Below are 21,534 nucleotides of genomic sequence, written 5' to 3'. Positions count from 1 at the left end.
AAACTGGCCTAAACAAAAATGATGGTACCCCGAGAAAAAATTGAAAATAATTTGAGCATAGGGACACGTTAAACTAAGGTGTGTCCTGTAATTAGCCTCACAGGTGTCTTCAAACTTCTAATCAGTCAGTCTGCCTATTTAAAGGGTGAGAAGTTTTTTCTGTGGTGTTTGGTATCATGGTGTGGTCCACACTGGACATGGACCACAGAAAGATAAGGACAGAGTTGTCTCAGGAGATTAGAAAGCCAATTATTGAAAGCATGTTAAAGGTAAAGGCTACAGGACCATCTCCAAGCAGCTTGATGTTCTTCTGACTACAGCTGCCAGTGCTCATATTCAGAAGTTTAAGGTCCACGGGACTGCAGCCAACCTCCCTGGATGTAGCCACAAGAGGACAATTGATGATGAATTGAAGAGATGGATCATACAAGTGGTAACCAAAGAGCCCATAATTACTTCCAAAGAGATTAGAGTTGAACTCCAAGGTCAAGATAAAGCAACACAATAACTTTTTGCAGTAGTTTGGATCCTTAATTTCTCAAAAAATAAAATTCCTCTCAAATTGTATGTGGAGTCCCTCATTTTAAAGAGATCCTGGACATGTTGTGGCAAACGTTTATCTTTAACATTATACATAATTTGTATTGTGATGTAATCAACCAGAATTTTAGAATATGTAAACAGGCAAGCAATAGATTCGTTGACTCACAATATGATTTATTACAGATAATTCTTATAGCTTTCTTTTGCAACAAAAATATTGGATTAGTATTAGTTTTATATGTATTTCCCCATACCTCAATGCAGTAGGTCATATATGGAAGGAGCAATGAATGATATAATGTTAATGAGCGTTGGGAAATGAAATCTTGTACTTTATGCAAATTGCAATGGCTTTTGACATTTTAGTTTTAACAAAATTAATGTTTTCCAGCTCAGTTTATCATTAATAACACCAGTAAAATTAGTATCAGTTACAATTTCAATATCATTTAATGATAAATTTCTGCAGAATTTCATGGACTTGTTTCCAAATATGATACACTTAGTTTTACCAAAATGGAGTGATAGTTTGAATCGAAGCATTGTTTAAATTTCTGTAATTCATTCTCCATCATGTCCAGGAGCTGTCCCAAATGATGCCCTCTACAAAACAGTCGTATCATCAGCAAATAAACTACAACTTGCAGACTTGGAAACCAAAAATATATCATTAAAGTGTCCCTGCCACGCTATGACATTTTTACATATTCTTGAAGAACTAAAAAAAGGTTTTTCCACATGTTGTCTTTGGGTTTTTACCATAAAATTACACTGAACAAGTATTTAGACGTCTCGTTACCCATCTGAAAATTTGAATTTTCCGCCTCCGAGTTGACCTACTTTTTCGCTGCGACAGATGTGACGTAATTCGAGTAGATGTCTCGCAGCGACAGCGAAGGCATAGTGCGCGATTATAGCAAAGATTTAAGTGACATATCGATTGTTTTTGAAGAAGATGAGGAAGTTTCTGATGAAGATATTAACTGTGTAAATAATGAGCAGCTCCAAACCGTGTATGTTCCAGCTGAACGCCACAGAAAGAGGATGAAGTGCAGCTGACAGCAGCAGCGCTGAGGAGGATGACACAGAATGGTTTGTTCACTCACCATTTTCTTATAAATTATCATTTATTCCTGGCATGGTGTTTGTGTATGAAAAAAATATATGAGCAGCACAGCGTGCTTAAATTCAGGAGTTTGTTCTAAAATCACTGAAAATAGTTTCTGTACATTCTGTATGTATTTAATCATTTATAAGTCAGTTTCTTGTGATTGCTAATTCTTCACTTTTTATTTAAAGCAAATTATTGCAAATCTTTATCTGAAAAGCTGTAGACCCAAATGGGATGGGGGGGAAAAGATTTTTACTTCTATGTCTGTCAAATTTTATCAGGCATAATATTGTAGAAAAATGTTTATGCTAAATGGAGACTTACCTGTCTAAAATACACATACAGAACATCTGTAATTAAATTGTATCACATCTAATCTACTTTGAATGAACAGACGTCTGAACAAAAAACAGGCTGTTCAGTTTACATGCATATGTATATTTGGAAAACACAAAAATGTCAATGTTCTGTTTTTTGTTTTTTTCAGGTGCTCATCTGAACACAGTCAGCCGATGCCACTCGTGATCGAGTCTCCTTCTCATATCATGGTCAGCTTTGCAGGTGAGTTGTCTGTGTTATCTCAATAACACCCTAACTTTCAAACAGCATTTTTTAATGTATATAAGCAATGTTTTTATTAATGTTGTTTTAACTTCTGTTTTAGGAGTTTGGTGGCAACCCTTCATTTGAATGAAAATGCAGGGAGACAACAAAAGCAGACAAAGCAAGAGAGACCACGGTTCAGAATATACTTTCCTTAGTGGAAAAGAGGATTCACAGTGAGAAAGTTAGCCACATATCCAACATGTGATATGTGGAAAATGGGAAAAAAAAAAAGATTTGTATATTTTTATATAGCATGATAAAGAGAATAAAAATACAATTTCACATATGTTTAACATTATTTCATTCAAATGAGAAGTGTTTTACAATTTATTAAAAAACATTTTATTCAGTCTATGTTAGTGACATAGAAAAAGAGGTTCTTCAGATCTGCAAAACACCAAACCGACCAGAAATGCAAACCGATGATCATCCTCCACTGAGCAGCCAACGTGAACGGACAAAGCTGAGGCTGATGCTGCCAAGCGGACCAGGTACCACCGATGAGCCCGACCCCTCACTCCATAGGAGGAAACTGAAAGCCAGTGTAGTCGGCTGATGGTGATGGAAAAGTACTCATTTTGAATACAACACAAGCTGGTAGTGGCACCCTTCTGTGCCTTCCCAAGTGTCCCCAGCACAACCGCACAAATTTCCGATATGCGATATGATGATACTTTCTGCTACAAAAAATAGCATGGATTTATGTTCAAAACAACAGTTCATTCTTTTTGTATTTGAATATTTTTTACTTTTTTCTATAAACCATGTAAATTAAACTTTCTATTTCATGTGCTGACTCGTAATGTGGAGCATCATGTAGGCATAGTGTGCCACTCTGAGGACATCTGCATCCAAACATACAATCGAGAAACTAGCCAGCTGTGTGACACATTGAGGATTTTCGCCACCACGTTGCATCTCCGCCAAGACTAGAAATTTCCCTGCAACAGCGAGACTCGATCATGAATGGCATCGGCTGACTGTGTTCAGATGAGCACCTGAAAAAAACAGAACATTGACATTTTTATGTTTTCCAAATATACATATGCATGTAAACTGAACAGCCTGTTTTTTGTTCAGACGTCTGTTCATTCAAAGTAGATTAGATGTGATACAATTTATGATTACAGATGTTCTGTATGTGTATTTTAGACAGGTAAGTCTCCATTTAGCATAAACATTTTTCTACAATATTATGCCTGATAAAATTTGACAACAGATATAGAAGTAAAATTTTCTTTTATTAAGAAATCTTTTCCCCCCCATCCCATTTGGGTCTACAGCTTTTCAGATAAAGATTTGCAATAATTTGCTTTAAATAAAAAGTGAAGAATTAGCAATCACAAGAAACTGACTTAGAAATGATTAAATATACAGAATGTACAGAAACTTTATTTTCAGTGATTTTAGAACAAACTCCTGAATTTAAGCACGCTGTGCTGCTCAAATATTTTTTTTCATACACAAACACCGTGCCAGGAATAAATGATCATTTATACGAAAGTGATGAGTGAACAAACCATTCTGTGTCATTGTCCTCAGCGCTGCTGCTGCCAGCTGAGCTTCATCCTCTTTCTGTTGCGTTCAGCTGGAACATACACGGTTTGGAGCCGCTCATTATTTACGCCGTTAATATCTTCATCAGAAACTTCCTCATCTTCTTCAGTAACAATCAATATGTCACTTAAATCTTCGCTATAATCGCGCACTATGCCTTCGCTGTCCGTGTCTGCCATGTTGGTAAACAGAGCGGCGCTGCGAGACATTTACTCGAATGACGTCATATCCGTCGCAGTGAAAAAGTAGGTCAATTCGGAGGCGGAAAATTCAAATTCTCACATGGGTAACGAAACGTCTAAATACTTGTTCAGTGCAATTTTATGGTTAAAAAAAAAGACAACGTGGAAAAAGCTTTTTTATTCTTCAAGAATATGTAAAACGTCATAGCGTGGCAGGGACCCTTTAATATATAAAAGAAACAGCAATGACCCAAGGACTGAACCCTGGGGCACCCCACCAGTAATCTTCAAGAATTCAGAATTTGAAAATAAGAGCATATGCTAAGGAAGATGAGGACAACAGGCAACTGCTGTACAGGCCCGTTTCCACCACAGGAACTTGTGGACCATTTCGGGAGCAGCAACACCTTTGCACAGGTCTGCACCGCAGGGACCGTCCCTGGAAAGGAGTTTTACGGAAAGTTATTCAGGTTCAGGACAAAGCAGCATTTCATTGCCGCTAGGCAGAGCTCAATACTGAATGGTCAAACTCACGCAACCCAGACTCAGATAAGCGGCTGAACATGAATGATACACTTTGTTTTACCAAAGTGGACTGATAATTTGTTTGCATCAAACCATTGTTTAAACGTCTGTAGCTCCTTCTCCATCATGTCCATGGTCTGTCCCAAGTGAACCCTGGGGCACCCCACAAGTAATTTTCATGAATTCAGAATTTGTCCCACCAATATGTACACATTAACACCAATTGTATAAATAGCTGTTTATCCAATCATGTGCCAGCCCCCTGATACCATAACTCTGTAGTTTATTCAATAGCACAGTATGATCTATAGTATCAAATGCTTTCTCTAAATAAAAAAAAAAACCCTATTCAAAATGTATTTTATGAAAAACAGTGTCAGCAGTGCAAATGTTCCGTTTGAACTGATACACTACAGCCTGCACTTTGACTAGAGGCCAGTAAACTGTTCCATTACAGGATTATTTACATTAACCCGAGGCATCAAATCACAGACGTTACGTTTTGTTTGTGCAGACACGAGTCTGAAGTCTGTTTGCTCACATTCTGCTTTAGCCTGAGCTACTTGTGCACACAAATCCAGAAGCTGCTAAACTGCATGTGTGTGTTTCTAGTGAGGAGTTGGCCTCAAGCCAGCGGGAGCTGCAGGTTTTGTCCGAGCAGTACTCCATGAAGTGTTTGGAGAACGGTCACCTTATTCAGGCTCTGGATGCAGAGAGAAAAGCTTTGTGTCAGTGCCAACAGGAAAACAAGGGCCTGAGGACCAGAAACCAGGTGAGCACAGAGCGCCCAACATTACAACATCTGCTTTTTACTCTGCTTAACAGGTGTAGCAGAAAGTGTCCTCCTACCTCCTTTACTACAGAAAAAATTGACAAGATGATGTTGCAGTGGTGCTTTGTGTCTGAATTTAACTAGATTTTTGTATTACAGAATTCTGTTAAAATATCTAAGAATATAAAATTTTTACTCAAAACTTATTTTAGTTTCAGTCACTTATTTTCTGCAGTTTTTTTTAATGGAGGAAATTGTCATTCAGTGTCTTTACAGGCTGGAAGTTTCAGTTCTGAAGCTACAAATATGTGTTTCTCTCTCTCTCTCTCTCTCTCTCTCTCTGCACGATGGACGAAGAAGCCACTTGTCACCTGTTATTTTGAGCAGCGGTTCTCATCAAGATTCCATTTCAGATGTGCATTGTTTCTAAGCAATTTTCCAATAAAACATGATCATATGGCAAAATGGCATTTTACATTTTAATACATCAGCAAACAGCGATTAGTACTCATAATACTGCATAGGACCCCTCCACACATAACACAAAAGACGCAGAAACCGAAAGACAATCTGCAAACCAAAAAACGAAGTGGGGAACCACGAAGCATTCCACCTGCTGTCATGAGGAATGCACATTCAGACAGGCATCCACGTAGACGTACACCGGGAATTAATGAAATGACGTGGATTACTGTTCTCTCGTACACGTTTCTTACATGAATTACCTGATGTGCTTGAGCCGGCAGGTGTTCTGTCGAGACGTGCGGTCTTATTGACTTGTGCGCCTCGTCGCATAAAGCGACAGTTCTGTGGGTCAGGATGACCTAACCCCGCCGAGTTGTGCGCACTGTCATGTTTCACTTTCATTCACTGAATGATTCTTGACCAAGTTAGCTTCTATTGACGGGCAAATAAACATATAAATTGTTCATTGGAACCAGAGGTGGGAGGAAGTCACCATCAAGTCACTTTCAAGTTATGAATCAGCAAGTCTCAAGTCATAATGACCACCAATTATTTGCAGGCTGACTTGAGACTTGACTTGGGACTTGCAGATTCATGACTTGAGAATGATTTGACGGTGAATTCATCCCACCTCTGATCCGAACACAGTAATGTGTAGAATGTACTTGCTGGTAAAAGATAAGCATTCTTAACCAATAAAATGTACTGTTGTGATTCCAGCATTTTAAAGCCCTTTTAAACTTGTGCAATGTTTATAAATTATTGTGATATTATCGTTAATGTGAAAAATTGTACAATACAAACATTAGTTGCGCTTGCGCGGTAAAGAGGCACGTAAACTTGACAGTGGGGGGGGGTGAAAGTCTGGGTAGAGAGAACTACACATGTGCGGTGGCTGACCTCTCAACAGGAATGACAACTCATAGGACATCGGCTCCCATCTTATGAAAAGCTGGCATCGCAGACCGAACGCCCTGCCTTCACTGTGCATGTGTAATTTGGGACCACAGCAGTTCATCTGAGTCTGACTCTCTCAACCCAAAGTAATCAAATGGATTAATGTGATTATTAACCATCAGTTGACAGAGAAAAACCTCTTAAATCATTCTAAAGTCAGTTTTAAGCAGAAACAAGATGAAACTCAATGACGCTTTGAAATGGCCGATGTGCAGTGAACGCATCAGCTAGCTGCTCGTGTAGCTGCGGCACTCTGATCGCTTCCACCACCTTCTATGATGAAATAATGCTGAATTTATGTGTAAATGATTGTTGTAGAAAAGCTTCAGATATGTCACTGAGACAGATGATGACTGGAGGCAGTTTGAAGCAGAAAGGAAGTGATAATCAGTGAACCGCGGCTAATGACACATGCGCAGTGAAGGCAGGGTGGACCAATTTTTAGGGGGGACCGTTCGGACTGCGACAGCAGGTTCTGGCTTCATGAGCACATCAGCAGTGATCCGCTGCAAATGTGACCTTTGTTTTAATTATTACAATGTGGGGAAATCCCGCAGTGACACGTGCCTCGCGGTGGCGTCCCGTAGGGTGATTTCCTGCATGGCACGATATTCAGCAGCTTTGCTTCAGCTGACACGACGGTCAGCTGAAGCAATATGTCGACCTCCGCGCTTCACGCTGTAGTTACGTGAGGTCGGTACAGGTGTTTCCCACCTTTGACTTGCGAGCACCGATATCTGAACAGCTGCAGGTCGCAGCAGTCAGTCACTGTCACACCCCTGTGTTTTGCTAGGTTACGCCACTTTCATGTTGCACTTAGGCATTTATTACAGACAGGTCGAATGCAGTCGCCTGCTCTCCACTATCATACCAGCAGCATGAATAGCCCCGCCTTTTCTAAGTGTGCAGCGAGGGGTGTCAGATGTTCGTCTGTGACACCTGGAATTTGGCCGACACCTGCTGAGAGGGGGATCAAATGAGAACGCTCATGGCATTTGCTGTCTTTCAGCCACTTATGTGCGTGAATGATGTGGCAACGGGTGTACGAGGCATTTGAGGCGGTTCAGATTTTTCACCAATGGCATGCAATTCCTCCTTTGTACACTGGTTGACTTCAATCGTGTTATGTGTGAAGGGGCCCTTAACTATGTAAAGATTCCATGGTGTGCTCCATGTTTAGTGAGGCCTTGATCAATGTGACCATAATTTATAATGTTCACATCCCACCTAAACCACCACTCAGTCCAGAAAAAATACTTTAGTAAGGCACCTGCACAAAGCAGAGCCTGCTAGCTTTGATTGTTCGGTAAGTGCTGTGAGTGAGATGGGGGCGTGTTCGGACTTCATTGGTCCCGTCTGGGTCATGTGGAGTCTTTCGTGTGTTCCGTATCTATACATCATTGTTTGGGAAAGTGCTGTTTTAACAAGGACTAAATAACCCAGAGCTGGTGAGAACAGAATTTGTTGTTCTTGGTTTTAGGAGCTGAGTGGTCACCTGGCAGCAGAGATCACCAGACTGTGCTCACTCGCCAAGCAGGATGCCCTGCCGCTCAGTCAGGGGATGGGTGTGTATGAACTGGAGGTGAGTCTGTCTGTCCGGCGGGTTTGTCCAGGTGAACGTTAATAAAGCTGACGAGCATGTTAGATGGTGGGAGGAAACCGGCGTGCTCGAGGAGCACCCACCTGCTGCCTTGAATTCAGATTTGACAAATGTATTGGATGAAGCAGTTTGGGGTTTAGTGTCATGCTCAAGGGCACTTTGATGCACAGATGTAACTAGGACTTGATCTGCTGACCCTCCGTTTACTGGACCACCAGTGCTGCCGTACTGCTGAGCGACGGTTTGCCCACTAGGTGTCATTCAAGGCCACATGGCTGCAACCAGTCGTAATAAACGTGAAACTTACGTGACGTTCTGGTTTCAGATTACTCTGAGAGTGAAGGAGTCTGAAGTCCAAAGCTTGAAGCAGGAGATCATGTCTCTGAAGGACGAACTGCAGTCAGCACAGAGGGTGAGTGCCCGAGTCACACGCGTGAATCACGTCTGCCAGAGAATAAACACGTGATCTGTGTCATGCTGCAGGACAAGAGGACTGCCACCAAGAAGTACAAGGATGCACACACGGAGCTGTCCATCTTACGGGCCAAAACGGTCCGAGAGGTGGACGAGCTGAGGGAGAACCTGAGGCTAGCACGCCAGGCCCTGGTCCCCCCTTCACCATAAATACTCTCTTCACACTTCTCTCGCTTGCAGAGTGTAACACGTCATACAGTCCACCTAGTAGGACCTGCAGAGCGTCTCCAACCTCCATTCACACGTGTTCTCTTTCTATCGTCTCACTTTTGGAGACAGGTTTGTTTACCATCCAGGACAAACATGGTGCCACACTGAGTGATTTTGTGGTGACTGATGGAGTCTGTAAGCTGTGCCTTATTAAATACTCTTATAAATATCATAAAAGTCACCGTCACTGTCTGTACAGTCTCTTGTTTTCTTGAATTTTGATGTTTCATGAAACATGTAGTTTTCATTTCTCACAAACTTTCAACACACATTCTCATTAAATGTTCTGTCAGTTCAATTGTGAAAAGACTTAATTTTGAAAGTATGCTCACAAACTAATTTATATTGTACAATGGTGTTATTGATGTGAACTTCATTATTACTATTAAAAAATAAATAAGGGAAGTACGCGTGTGTCTCACACTGGGTGGTCTTTGCATTCAATGCTAATGTTTGCCAGAATAAAATGTGACTCCTCATGTGGTGTTTCTGTAATGATCATTGTAGAATTTAGTGGGAGGAGGAAGGACACGACTTATATAGATTTATAACTTCTCTGTGGCTTCACTTTAGATATTAGTGCGGACATCTGTGTGATTTTTACAGGAGATTTCGGGTTTCAAAACACGATTCCTCTTAAAAAATAAAATAAAATACAAGATCCGCCAGTGACCGTTTTCCAGAGCCTGTGGTGACATCTTCAAATGCTTTAGTTTGTCCGATGCAGAAACCTGAAATATATGAAATAGTTTAGTTTTATGAGAACAGAATGAAAGTAAGTCCCTTTGGCTGCTCCCTTGTTTGCACTCAGGGTCGCCACAGCAAATCCGAGGTGGATCAACATGTTGAATTGGCACAAGTTTTACGCCGGATATCGTTCCTGATGCAACTCCACGTTACATGGAGAAATGTGGCAGAGGTGGGGTTTGAACTGGGTCAAAACTTGAATATAACAAACTGGAACCAGCCACAGTCTGGCATTATTTCCTTCATAAATTGAAATGATTAACCTGAAATCCCCAAACTGCCAGAGCTGCCACAGTATGGAAAGTACTGTGGCAGCTGTGGTGGCTTGGAGAAAATGTCAGAGGTGAATTTGAGATAGTTTGGGCATGTGTAGAGGAGGGACCCAGGGTATACGTATAGGGAGAAGGATGCTGAGGATGGAGCCACCAGGCAGGAGGAGAAAAGGGAGGCCAAAGAGGTGGTTTATGGATGTGCTGCGGGAGGACGTGCAGGTGGATGATGTGGCAAAAGAAGACAGAGGACAGGGTGAGATGGAAATGGTTGATCTTCTGTGGCGCCCCCTAACGGGAGCAGCGTCGGATGAATACACAGAAAAAGCTTGTTCGAGGTTCACTTGGATCCATTCAGCTCTTCTCGGGATGTCTGAGTGTAGTAAGATGGCTGCTGCAATGCTTCCGGTATCCTCATGTCGAGGCTCAGTGACAGTTTTTTTTTTTCTTCAAATTTTCCACAAGTTTGGACGCCAGCGGGATCAATCATATTTCATTGTCACGGTCGTAATTTTGTTTCGTTTTGAAGATCGGTACAGGAAGCCATCGGGTTCATATCCGTTAACGATGCTGAATTTGACAATTAAAATTACTGAACGGATAGATAAAATCTGAGTGTACATTTTGAACTTATTTTGCTGTGCGTGTTTCAGTTATTTTCTAAGTACGACATTTGTTTACTACCACTACCGGAAGTCATCTTAAGGACTTCCTCAAAGTTGCACAACTTTAAAGCCACGAAAAAAAAAAAAAAAACTACAAATCTTTGGTCACGATGTTTGTGAAGTTAACGGAAAGGGCGATATTGAAAATTTCGAACCCATTTCAAAACACGTAAGTTATTTTTGTTTCTTGTCGAAGTGTGCTTTTTTTTTTTTTTTGCTAAAATGCATCTTACAAAGTAACCAAGGGACTGGAGCTTTTACTTTGACAGCGTCGTGCCTTTCGCCCTGTGTGTTGTGTGTAACTTGACAGTGTTGGGGAGACGGTATCCATGATGACAACTTTAAAGTACCGACGTCAGTTTGGGCCGTAATTACCCGTTAATTAGACATTAACCGGCTGTCCGACCAGCTCGGAGCGGGCCCGTCTCACTTACAGGTAGCTGAGCGGGCTAACGTTAGCTAGCCAGCTAGCATGAGCTCGGAGTGCTTTTGTTTACATCCAGCGCCGCTGCTGGGCCCGGAGCGGAGCGTTAGCTAACCGAGCCGGAGCGCCGCTGTGCGGGGAAGCGCCGACCGAACCCCGGGCTCCTCCTCAGGGGTAAGAACACCGACACCCGGCTCCACTTCTTTATTTCACCACGAACACCGGAAACATTCTTTAATGTCACGCTCACAGTCACAGAGGAGGACGGAATTATCGCCCCCTTATGAAATTTAACGAGAATTCACGTCATTATGTCATAATTTCCATCGGAATAAATAAAGTTGATCTTTATCTTGATATTAGAATTTGTCTATCTGTCTGTCTGTGTGTGTGTCCGTTTGTTTGTATGTGTGTCTGTGTGTGTGTATCTGTCTGTCTGTCTGTATGTGTGTCTGTCTGTGTGTATGTCTGTCTGTGTGTGTCTGTTTTTTTGTATGTGTGTGTGTCTGTCTGTATCTGTCTGTGTGTGTGTATGTATAGAATATAATAGAAGCTTTATTTGTCATTGTACAGATTAGGGGTGCTGCTTTGAAACTGACTGTGACAATAAGAAAAGATAAAAAGCAGCTATCGCCTGTGACTCATAAATAACTAACTTAGCAGACCAAATGAAAAATTTGAGTTAAAATAAGAAAACATATGTACAAGCTATTTGAAATAAATATATGTTCTCTGCTCAGCCTGCCCGAGGGGAGCAGGCTAAGCAGGTGATGTGCTGGTGAGAGGGTCTGACAGGACGGTTCTGGATCAGCTCAGACAGTGGGAGGTAGCGATCTCCTCAAGATGGGGCAGCCAGTGATTTTTTTGGCGGTGTTTATCACTCACTGCAGAGCCTTTCTGTCTGCGGCTGTACTTCTGGTGAACCACGCTGTGACGCAGTATGTCATCACACTTTCAGTGGTGTCACGATAGACCCAGCAGCTTCTGCTCAACTCTGATCTTCCTCAGGAAGTGCAGTCACTGCTGGGCCTTCTTTATAACAGCTGTGGTGTTGGTGGAACAGGAAAGCTCTTCTTGGATGTGGATACACTCTGTGGGGTCTTTTTAATGGCCATTCAGGGTGACAGTGTTTGTGTTCCTCCTCATAATGACTGTCTGTGGTGTGTGTTGCAGTGATGGAAGTGTCCTCACAGGATCCACCTTTCACGACTATGGATCTGTCTAAGAGCTACTCAGTCAATCCACTGACTTGCAGCCACACACAAGCTAAGGACCTGGCAAAGAAACCGGAGTGGTACCACAGACGTCTGCCGAGCTGCAGCTCAGATCTTGCCTGCCCATACAGGAGCGGCTCCAGAGCCACATCTTCCTACAACTCCTTGTCCACGTCACTGCACCCTGAGACAAGTCGATCTGTCCACTGTGGTGACATGGAGCAAAGTCCAGAGTCTCTCAGTGACTACATGAATTCTGCTTTAGCTCAAGGCTTGGAGCTGTACCATGACGGAGTTCATGGCAGTCTCTGGCATCCGGGGTTCTATGGGCCTAAGCAACCTGGCAGCCCTGTTCCCGAAAGCAGTGGTGGAGAGGAAAGTGACAGCGGCTCTGACGTTATTTTCCTTGTTTCCTCGGGTAAGGAGCCACTTCTGTGTAGTCCTTTCATCCAAGACAGTGTGAGGCACATTGTGGAACCACTGTCACCAGCTGTGTCCTCTCTGGAGGAAGGTCAAGGTTACCTACCTCAACCTCTGAGCTCAGCTAGTCCTGACAGTTCCTACTCAGAAGACTCCTCAGACAGCTCAGTGGACATTCCTGTGCATCATACTCGACCTATAGTCCTCCAGTCAGACCTAAGTGCCGTTTACGGCAATCCTGTTGAATCTCCGGTAGATGTTTCAAGCGATGACAGTGATGTCATCGAAGTTACAGCCTCTGATGAGAAGAAAAAAGACCGCAGTTTTCCTTGTAAGAAAAATCTGCTGAGAAAATCTCCTCAAAGTGATAATGAAAAATCTCCACCCAGAGAAGTCAGATACAGTACCCGAAACAGGAACCCTGTCCCTGAATGGTCTCAGTACACCTGCAGTCCCTCACGGTCCAGTTTGAGGAGACGGGCCAAAAATGTTACAGTCGGTATTTATAATGAAAACTTTGATTCTGATGACTTGTTGGATTATTTATTCCGAGTGTCAAGTTCAGACACAGAGTCTGTGGTCCAGCGCAAACCCTCACAAAGACGGAGCAGCCAATCGGGTGAATCGGCTGTGGACCTCCGGACGGATGGGAATTGCCCATCCACATCGCCGCAAAGGGAGTCAATCGGCGAGCAGCCTCTCAGTGACCCCTTGTATAAGAAAACTGTTGATTGTAAACGAAAGAAGGCCATCACCGTCAGTAAGGTAAAAAAGTTGAGACGCTCTGCAAAGCAGCGTGTGGCCTCTTCCACCATTGCAAATGGGTCAGCAAATAAAAAACGCATTAAAAGACGGAAGAGAAAGAGGCGGAGCCAGACCGGACCATCTGCTTTGTTTTCCCCCAGAGAGCCAGAAATCAAACTGAAATATGCAACTGTAAAGGAAGAGAAAAAGGACAAGAAACTGGCTAACTTTTACCCCTTCGTTCACATGGAGCAGAGTTTGTGTACTGTGGTCAACTATCAGGAGGATGAAGCAGAAGTCAGGAGCAGCACAGGTTTTACTCCCACAGCCCACAAATCCACAGCGGGATTTGTCCCCAGTACGTCTTGTTTCCAGCTTGGGCGACTCAGTTCAGAAAGCAGGTGTCGCTCCACGCTGGCGTGCTGCCTGTGCGGTCAGACGGCCAACGTCATGGGTCTTGGGGATCTTCACGGCCCTTATTTTCCCTCCGGTCTTTCCGTGGACTCTCAGCGCCGGCAGCAGGACTGCAGCAGCCAGGAGGAAGAGGAAGCAAATTTAAATGGACTCGGCAACAGCTATTCAGTAAACTCTTCAGATGACTGTGACTATGACGGCGGCTCAGCCGTCAAAGGTTTGCACGGGTTCGACAACCACCGACTCCCAAAGGTGCCTCTGCGTCTCAGCGAGTGCTGGATTCACGAGGACTGTGGCATCTGGTCAGCTGGTGTCTTTCTGGTCAGAGGAAAGCTGTACGGCTTACGAGAGGCTGCGCAGCTCGCGCGAGAAACGGTACGTTTAGCGCTGTTCAGTCAAAGTGGTAATGTAAAAAATAAATACATGAAAAAAAAAACCAACAGCGGGTTTCATTGCTGTGGGAATATTTTTTTCTTTCTTCTGTTTTCAGTCATGTTCATCTTGCCAGCAAACGGGTGCAATAACGGGCTGCTTCCAAAAAGGCTGCAGCAGAAACTACCACTACAGATGTGCACTTCAGTCAGGTACGCTGCTGTTTATCTTTTTACACAAGACTAAAATGGAAACGGCTGCTGTCTGCCCACATGTAACATCATCTGGTAAATGTGTGTGTGAGATTTAGATTCAGATGGACCTAGAAATGATGGTATTCTAACCCTCAGATAGAAGAACTGAAGTGTGTGTGTGTGTGTGTGTGTGTGTGTGTGTGTGTGTGTGTGTGTGTGTGTGTGTGTGTGTGTGTGTGTGTGTGTGTGTGTGTGTGTGTGTGTGTGTGTGTGTGTGTGTGTGTGTGTGTGTGTGTGTGTGTGTGTTTTTAGGCTGTGTCTTAAATGAAGAAAACTTCTCACTGAGATGTCCAGAACACAAGGTAAACATATATTTAAAAAATATGTTTATGAATGCCAGAAAACAAGGTTATTTGGTTTTGTTTTGGTCCTGTGTATGGAGCTGCTTGGCCACCAGAGGATGCTATTGCACCTGTTTTGACAATTCTACCTAATGTGTTTTGTGAAGAATGTGATACAAGACATATGGGTGATTCTTTAACTACGGGCACTATTGGCCTTGTAAATGTAATTTCCACCACACCATTGCCTTACAATATAAAGCGCCTTGGGGCAACTGTTTGTTGTGATTTGGCGCTATATACATGTGCTCTGATGTCACTGTTTATCTCCATAGAAACTACCCAAATAATCTTTCATGCAAACTGTTTAAAGGGACATTACAGTGTTGTGGTGGAAATTACGGCAATAGTGTGGGACAACTACATTTTGTTTAAAAAAATCACAACAGTTGTATGACATTGAATACCCCAATTATGTTTTGATTATTTTACTGATATTTTATTCAGAGATATTTTAAAACATTAGAAAAAATGTTTCTTTACCATTCATTTTTATCATTGAAGATCAAAAGTCTGGGTGTGGGACAAGCACAAAACGGCAATATTTGCATATAATGATGCTGAAAAAAGGTGAAAAAGTCATCATAGACTACTAGAACAAATTTCTTAACACACTTTCATTGTAAAGATAACTATAAAAGTGTGAAATTTCCCCTTTTTTCTGTTTTTCATACAATATGATCAAAGGACATAATAAGTGCCCGTAGTCTAAGAATCACCCATATAGAAAATATTACTTGTAAAGTCCATCATATTCAGAGTCAAAAATGGCCAATAACTCTGTGTGCTTTTCTGCGATTATTGTGTATTATTTTGACTTAAACACTGGGTACATACTTCAGTATATACTGCAGATGAACTTTAATGCACACTTGTTGTTCATGATTATGGATCAACAGGAACTGTTGTGTTCCAGCCTCACAGCAAGACTATAAAGACAAATTCAAGTGAATTCGACAATAAAACGGCCCTCCGTCCAAATGAAACCATAAAAATAGGTATTTTTAAATGAAATGCATCAATGAAGGCTAGGCTTGGATTATATCTGTAGGTAATTATAAATACTCCGACATATGATAATCCCACTCTGACTCATTGACAGTAGCGGCAGTGTTTGATTGACAGGTAATTGGCAAATAAACATTTTGCGTAAGGAGGGGACGGGACACGTGTGAATTTAATTGGATAGAAATCTAAAGTACGTTTACTGAGTGACCAGTCAAGTAGTCAGTTTGTGTACAATTCATGAACCCTTTGAGGAGCTACTTATAAAGGGGCTGTGAGTAACGTGCTGGAGACCCCTCCCTCTGCCTAAGTGCTAGATATTTATTGTCTTATAGTAAATGGTCCCGCATACCATGTTATAGTATAAAAACACACACTGTTTTTATACTATAACATGGTATGGCCCAAGACCACACAAGGGTTTATCCGTAAATGCACATTATAAACAGTTTGAAGAAATACTACCACTGCTACTGAAGTATGCTGTTGTAATAACGATACAGCAGAATATCAGATGCTATACATGTGATTTGATAAATCAGTAGGACAAAGGTACCCTTTTGCAAAACAAAAAAAATAGCAGTAACTGACAAAAATACATACATTAAACATACATTTCATACATTAAAACAAACATCCATCCATCCATCCATTTTCTTCCGCTTTATCCGGAGTCGGGTCGCGGGGGCAGCAGCTCAAGCAAAGCCGCCCAGACCGGTTATCTTGTGCTTGGCTAATATCAGGGGATTTGTGTGATGTTAAATGTGTCTGTGATGTAATATATCTAACAATTTTTAACTGATCATGCCCCCGTTAATTTATTATCATTATTAGTATTATTTTGCACTTCCTTGTAGGAATGAAATCTCTGCATCACCTGTTGACAAAATAGTTTTGAATCATTGTACTACAACTTGAGTTATGAACAACAACAACAACCAATAATTTCTTTAGTATGTATATCAAAGTCCAAAGTGGGGTGAAAACATCACACTTTTTTGGCAGTTTTCAAGTATCCAGTGAAACTTTGATTTGATCATACTGATGTATTGAGCAACATGTGTCTTCTCTGAATTAGAAGCCGGATGTCACATGGTATCCAGTAATTTTACTGTAGCCAGACAACTTTCCATGTTTTATTTATGACAAACACTGGTTTGTCCTGCATATAAAACTGACTAATATTTGTTAGGGTTGATATTTCTTAACTGTGCTTGATCTGAACAGAGGTGCTGCTATAGAAAGGACCTACAATAGAGCCTTGTGGTCCTCTGTAGTTCACAAAAGAAAAGTACTGATATTAAAAACTGTTAAATCAGAAAATTCCAATGTCATTTCTGTCTTACAAAAGTTTACACCCTGATTGTACTTTGTCAAACCACATTTTGTTGTTTATTAATTTTCAGTTGCTATATATATTTTTTGTTTGTTTTTTAAATCTGTCAGAACAAACCTTTCACGTGTGTAATGAGACAAGACAAAAGGTGACGGGAAAGAACTCTGGGGCCATTGGAGGTACGTAATGCAATTTGCATTGTTGCAGTCGTCATAATAGTTAGAGGGACACTCCTTCACAATTATTACCTTCTGAATCAGAATCCTTTTACGCCTCACAGTGATACAGGATACAGTCTAACAGGGATATTATTGCGTGCGCCATCTGTCACACCCCCTTTTGTCTGTGATACAGGCTTAGTTCATCTTACTTAAAATTGATATACTAGACTTGTGTGCAGTGTGTTACTGTATGGAGCTGTGTGGCCACTTCATTAGGTAAACATGTTCTAGTGCTCGTTCAAATAAATACACAGTCAGCCAATCACTTGGCAGAAAGTCAATACCGTTAACTGAATGAGAGCACATCGAAGCTGGAAACAGATGAGTGAGAGCAACAGAAGACCACACTAAAAAAACAGGCTATAGTCGGCACAGACTCGCCTAAATCAGACAATAGAAAATTTGAAAATGTGTGTAAAGCCTTTAAACATCTCTGATGTAGCTGAAACTTTTAAAAACAAGGAGAAACCCAGTGGGAAAACTCAAGCTCATATTTTGACGTTATTGGGGAAGCCATTTTTCTTGTAGTTCCTTGACTTGAGGCTGACTCCACAACAGAGCAAATTCCCATAGAAGGCTCAGTGTATCTCAAATTACCCCCCCAAAATTTGCATTTTTAAACCTCACTCCCTCCAATTTATATGAAATTTGGTATATAGGTAATTCTTGGGCAGAAAAGCCAAAATTTCACATGTCATCTTTCTCAGACCAAAGGTTTTCAAGATATCACAATTTAAAATTTTCACCTTTTTTTGTGAAAAAGGGTGTGGCTGTCAAATTTCAAACTGCTGTAACTCAGCAACCACTGGTCCGATTTTGGAAAAAAAGGTATTTCACAATGGGGAACCACAAGGTTGTTTGTGCATTTGGGCATTTTTCAGTTGGATGACCTTTTAATGTATATTTTGACCTTGAAATTTACAGTGTGGGACACGCCCAACCTGTTTGACACCATTATGAGAAATGTAGTCCTACGTGTCAACTACAACATATTAAAAAATTAGAGGGGTTTTCTTTTTATACTTGAGCAGATTGGGATAGAATTAGAGCCCTATCTCAAGACTCCTTGTAGATATGTGTATAATGGCCCGGTCACACATCACACTCTGTTAGCTGAACGAAGGAAAAAAGTCCCAAAGTCACAAATCGTCGAGAAAACGTGAACGAATGAACCTGGATTTCTCCCATCACCGAAAAGCCTGTGAGTGCAGAGTGCATAAAAGACTGAAACTAACAAAAGAAAAATGAAGCGGACGGCGACCTTGATGCTTATAAACAAAATCAAAACGGAGCGCTAGCGTGTAATCATTTCTGCAGCGAGTCTGTGCTGTCCACAGCCGCCTGCAGGAGCGTTGTCTTGACAATGTGTGCGCACACATGCACGTCTTAGCCAGAGACATTGAGAGGTGAGAGAGAGACTGGAGGTTGGACAAAGTTGGACGACAATCAAACAGAATGCTGACAGTACAGGAACTACGCAAATGATGAGGAAACGTCAAGATAGACCACAAAACAGAATATGGACAAATTGAGGTTGTTGTTAGGATTCGTTCACATTTTTCAACAGTTTGAAAATTCGGCCAAAGTGCCAGCTACAGAAACAAAGCTGGACAACAGTTAAACGATGTCTCAGAGAGTCATCATAAGTCCAGATTTCTTGTTTCGTTTTGGCTTTGGTGTCCTTCATTAGTGCTGTGTGTGTGTGTGTGTGTGTGTGTGTGTGTGTGTGTGTGTGTGTGTGTGTGTGTGTGTGTGTGTGTGTGTGTGTGTGTGTGTGTGTGTGTGTGTGTGTGTGTGTGTGTGCGCGTGCGTGCGTGCGTGTGTGTGTGCGCGCTAGAGAGTAAATACAGGCCAGAGGGGTAATTCTTTCATGTACCAGTAGACATTTTGCCACAGTTACTCTGAAAAGTTACTTTATTAGTTATTTTAAGGTACTTTACACAGTTACTTCATTAGCAGCTGTGGATAACTTGAGGGCAGCTGCTGAATGTAACTAATAAAGTAACTAGTAATCTAACTTGATTATTTTTAAGATTCAGTACTTAGAAAAGTAACTGTTAATTACTTGGTTGATTAGTTACTTTGATTATTCAATCTTAAGAGCAACCAAGTTAGGTTACTAGTTCTTATTAGTTACATTAGTTATTAGTTACAAGTTCTTGGCAGATGCTAATAAAGTAACTAGATAAAGCTACTAATGAAGTAATTATACAGAGTAACTGTATAAAGTGAGTAATAAACTGACTTTTCAAAGTATCTATGTCAACACTACCAGTAGATGAGGTGGCTAAATGTGAAAATGAACTCAAGTCTAGATAAGACTAAGACCATCAAAGGAACATTACAGTTCCATCATTTAGTCCCAGTTTAATTGACAAAGATGCAGGTCTATAAACTCAGTGAACAAGTGAACCCTCCAGATGTGGTGGCAGTTCAAGAACCCTTGTGTAGTGAACATGAAGGCAGTGCTGATGTGCCTCTAGTCATGAGACCTCAGAACTTTGTGTCCTGCAGGTACGATAATGCCCGGTGGATTGGTGTGGTGCAGGAGGTCTCACAAGAAATTGGTGACTACAAGATTCAGTTTATGCATCCTAAGGGACCAGCTAAAACCTTCCACTGGCCAAGCAGAAATGATCATTGTTGGATTCCTGAATCTGATGTACATTCTGTGATAAGCGCTCCATTCTTGAAATCTTCTTCAACCAGAAACTACATTATTTCTTATGATGACCTGGCCAGACTTTCTAGCCACTGTTTGAACTGGCCTGTTGACAAGAGTAAAAATCAGACCCAGTGATCATAAGACTGAGACAGTTGTGAAATTTTCATTGACTTTTGTTAAATTGTGATTGACAGTATATCTTGGAATATATCAACATGAGGCACTTTGTATATAAATCTATGAAAGTATACAAAATGGACACTGAATTTATGAAGGATTGGGTGTGTCAACTTCTACATGCTTTTGCATGAAAAAGAAAACACTATATATATATATATATATATATATATATATATATATATATATATATATATATATATATATATATATATATATAATATGGTGTTTTTACTAAAGCTGTATGCTGCATCAAGCTCAGTGAACGTCACATGACAAGTTTGACAAGTAAAAAGCCAAATTATCACCAAGTAAAGTTGAAACAAAATCATAAATTTCACTGGAAGTAATGAGTAAAATATTCAGTTACAATGAGCCAAATGAAACTGAATATATTAGCACTGCTTTTAAAACAAAACATGCATTTTAATATTTTGCATTAACCTCCAGGAAACAATTATACACTGAACAAAAATATAAATCCAACACTTTTGTTTTTGCTCTCATTTTTCATGAGCCCTATCGTCTATAGTTCTATAGCTCTATAGTCTATACAGCTTTACTAAAGCTGTATAGACTATAGAGTAACATTTTTGAGATAGTTATGTATCATATGATGTCATCCTTTCCAAGCATCAAAAATATGTATGTTTGTGCATTAAAATTTGTTAAAATTTACACAGGTCATCATGTGTTTGACACCATATGCAAGACAATTTTATTAGCTTTCATTTGGTACCACTTTCAATGCTATAGCATTAACCTCTGGGAAGCTACAAAGAAAACAAGGACATAATATCCTGAATTTTGCAGCGTTTTTGAAAAAAACTACATGGCTCTTGAGGCAGGCATAGCCAAGGTCCAAGATCAAAATAACTGGTATATTTAGTTAATTTAGACCTTGGAGAATGGGAATAATATCAGTTTGCATAAGTTTGATGAAAAAGGTCTAATTTGAAGAGGTCTAATGTGTGTGTGTGTATATATGTATATATATATATATATATATATATATGTATATGTATGTATATGTATATGTGTGTATATGTATATGTGTGTATATGTATATGTGTATGTATATATATATGTATATGTATATATGTGTATATGTATATGTATATATATATGTATATGTATATGTATATATATATGTATATGTATATATATATGTATATGTATATGTATATGTATATGTATATGTATATGTATATGTATATATATGTATATGTATATATATGTATATATATATGTATATATAGTATAT

General features: G+C 40.6%; 2 protein-coding genes across 5 annotated transcripts in view; both read left to right on the top strand.

Annotated features, from left to right (window-relative positions):
* LOC117527519 (myosin phosphatase Rho-interacting protein-like) overlaps positions 1-9,353 on the top strand; it is a 51,599-nt gene extending 42,246 nt beyond the window's left edge. Inside the window, exons 19-22 of the mRNA XM_034189908.1 lie at positions 5,137-5,296; positions 8,199-8,300; positions 8,644-8,730; positions 8,802-9,353. Of these exons, the coding sequence (XP_034045799.1) occupies positions 5,137-5,296; positions 8,199-8,300; positions 8,644-8,730; positions 8,802-8,942 (490 nt within the window). The 3' untranslated portion in view covers positions 8,943-9,353. The remainder of the gene's footprint in view (positions 1-5,136; positions 5,297-8,198; positions 8,301-8,643; positions 8,731-8,801) is intronic.
* A 1,645-nt stretch (positions 9,354-10,998) lies between these two features.
* The window catches only part of si:ch211-165g14.1, a 13,843-nt gene continuing 3,307 nt past the window's right edge, over positions 10,999-21,534 (top strand). For 3 of the 4 annotated variants that reach the window (XR_004565594.1, XM_034190185.1, XM_034190187.1), the window contains exons 1-5: positions 10,999-11,281; positions 12,281-14,274; positions 14,390-14,483; positions 14,778-14,827; positions 17,318-17,386. Coding sequence is in view for 3 of the 4 variants with exons in the window: in XM_034190185.1 (XP_034046076.1) it covers positions 12,283-14,274; positions 14,390-14,483; positions 14,778-14,827; positions 17,318-17,359 (2,178 nt within the window). In the remaining variant the exon portion in view is untranslated. Of the gene's footprint in view, positions 11,282-12,280; positions 14,275-14,389; positions 14,484-14,777; positions 14,828-17,317; positions 17,387-21,321; positions 21,330-21,534 lie in introns of all 4 variants that reach the window. The other variant, XM_034190186.1, reaches the window with a different exon arrangement.

Source organism: Thalassophryne amazonica, chromosome 16 (assembly GCF_902500255.1).
Source record: "Thalassophryne amazonica chromosome 16, fThaAma1.1, whole genome shotgun sequence".
NCBI lineage: Eukaryota > Metazoa > Chordata > Actinopteri > Batrachoidiformes > Batrachoididae > Thalassophryne > Thalassophryne amazonica.
Note: the sequence above shows the minus strand (reverse complement) of the source record. Positions and strands in the feature narration are given on the sequence as shown.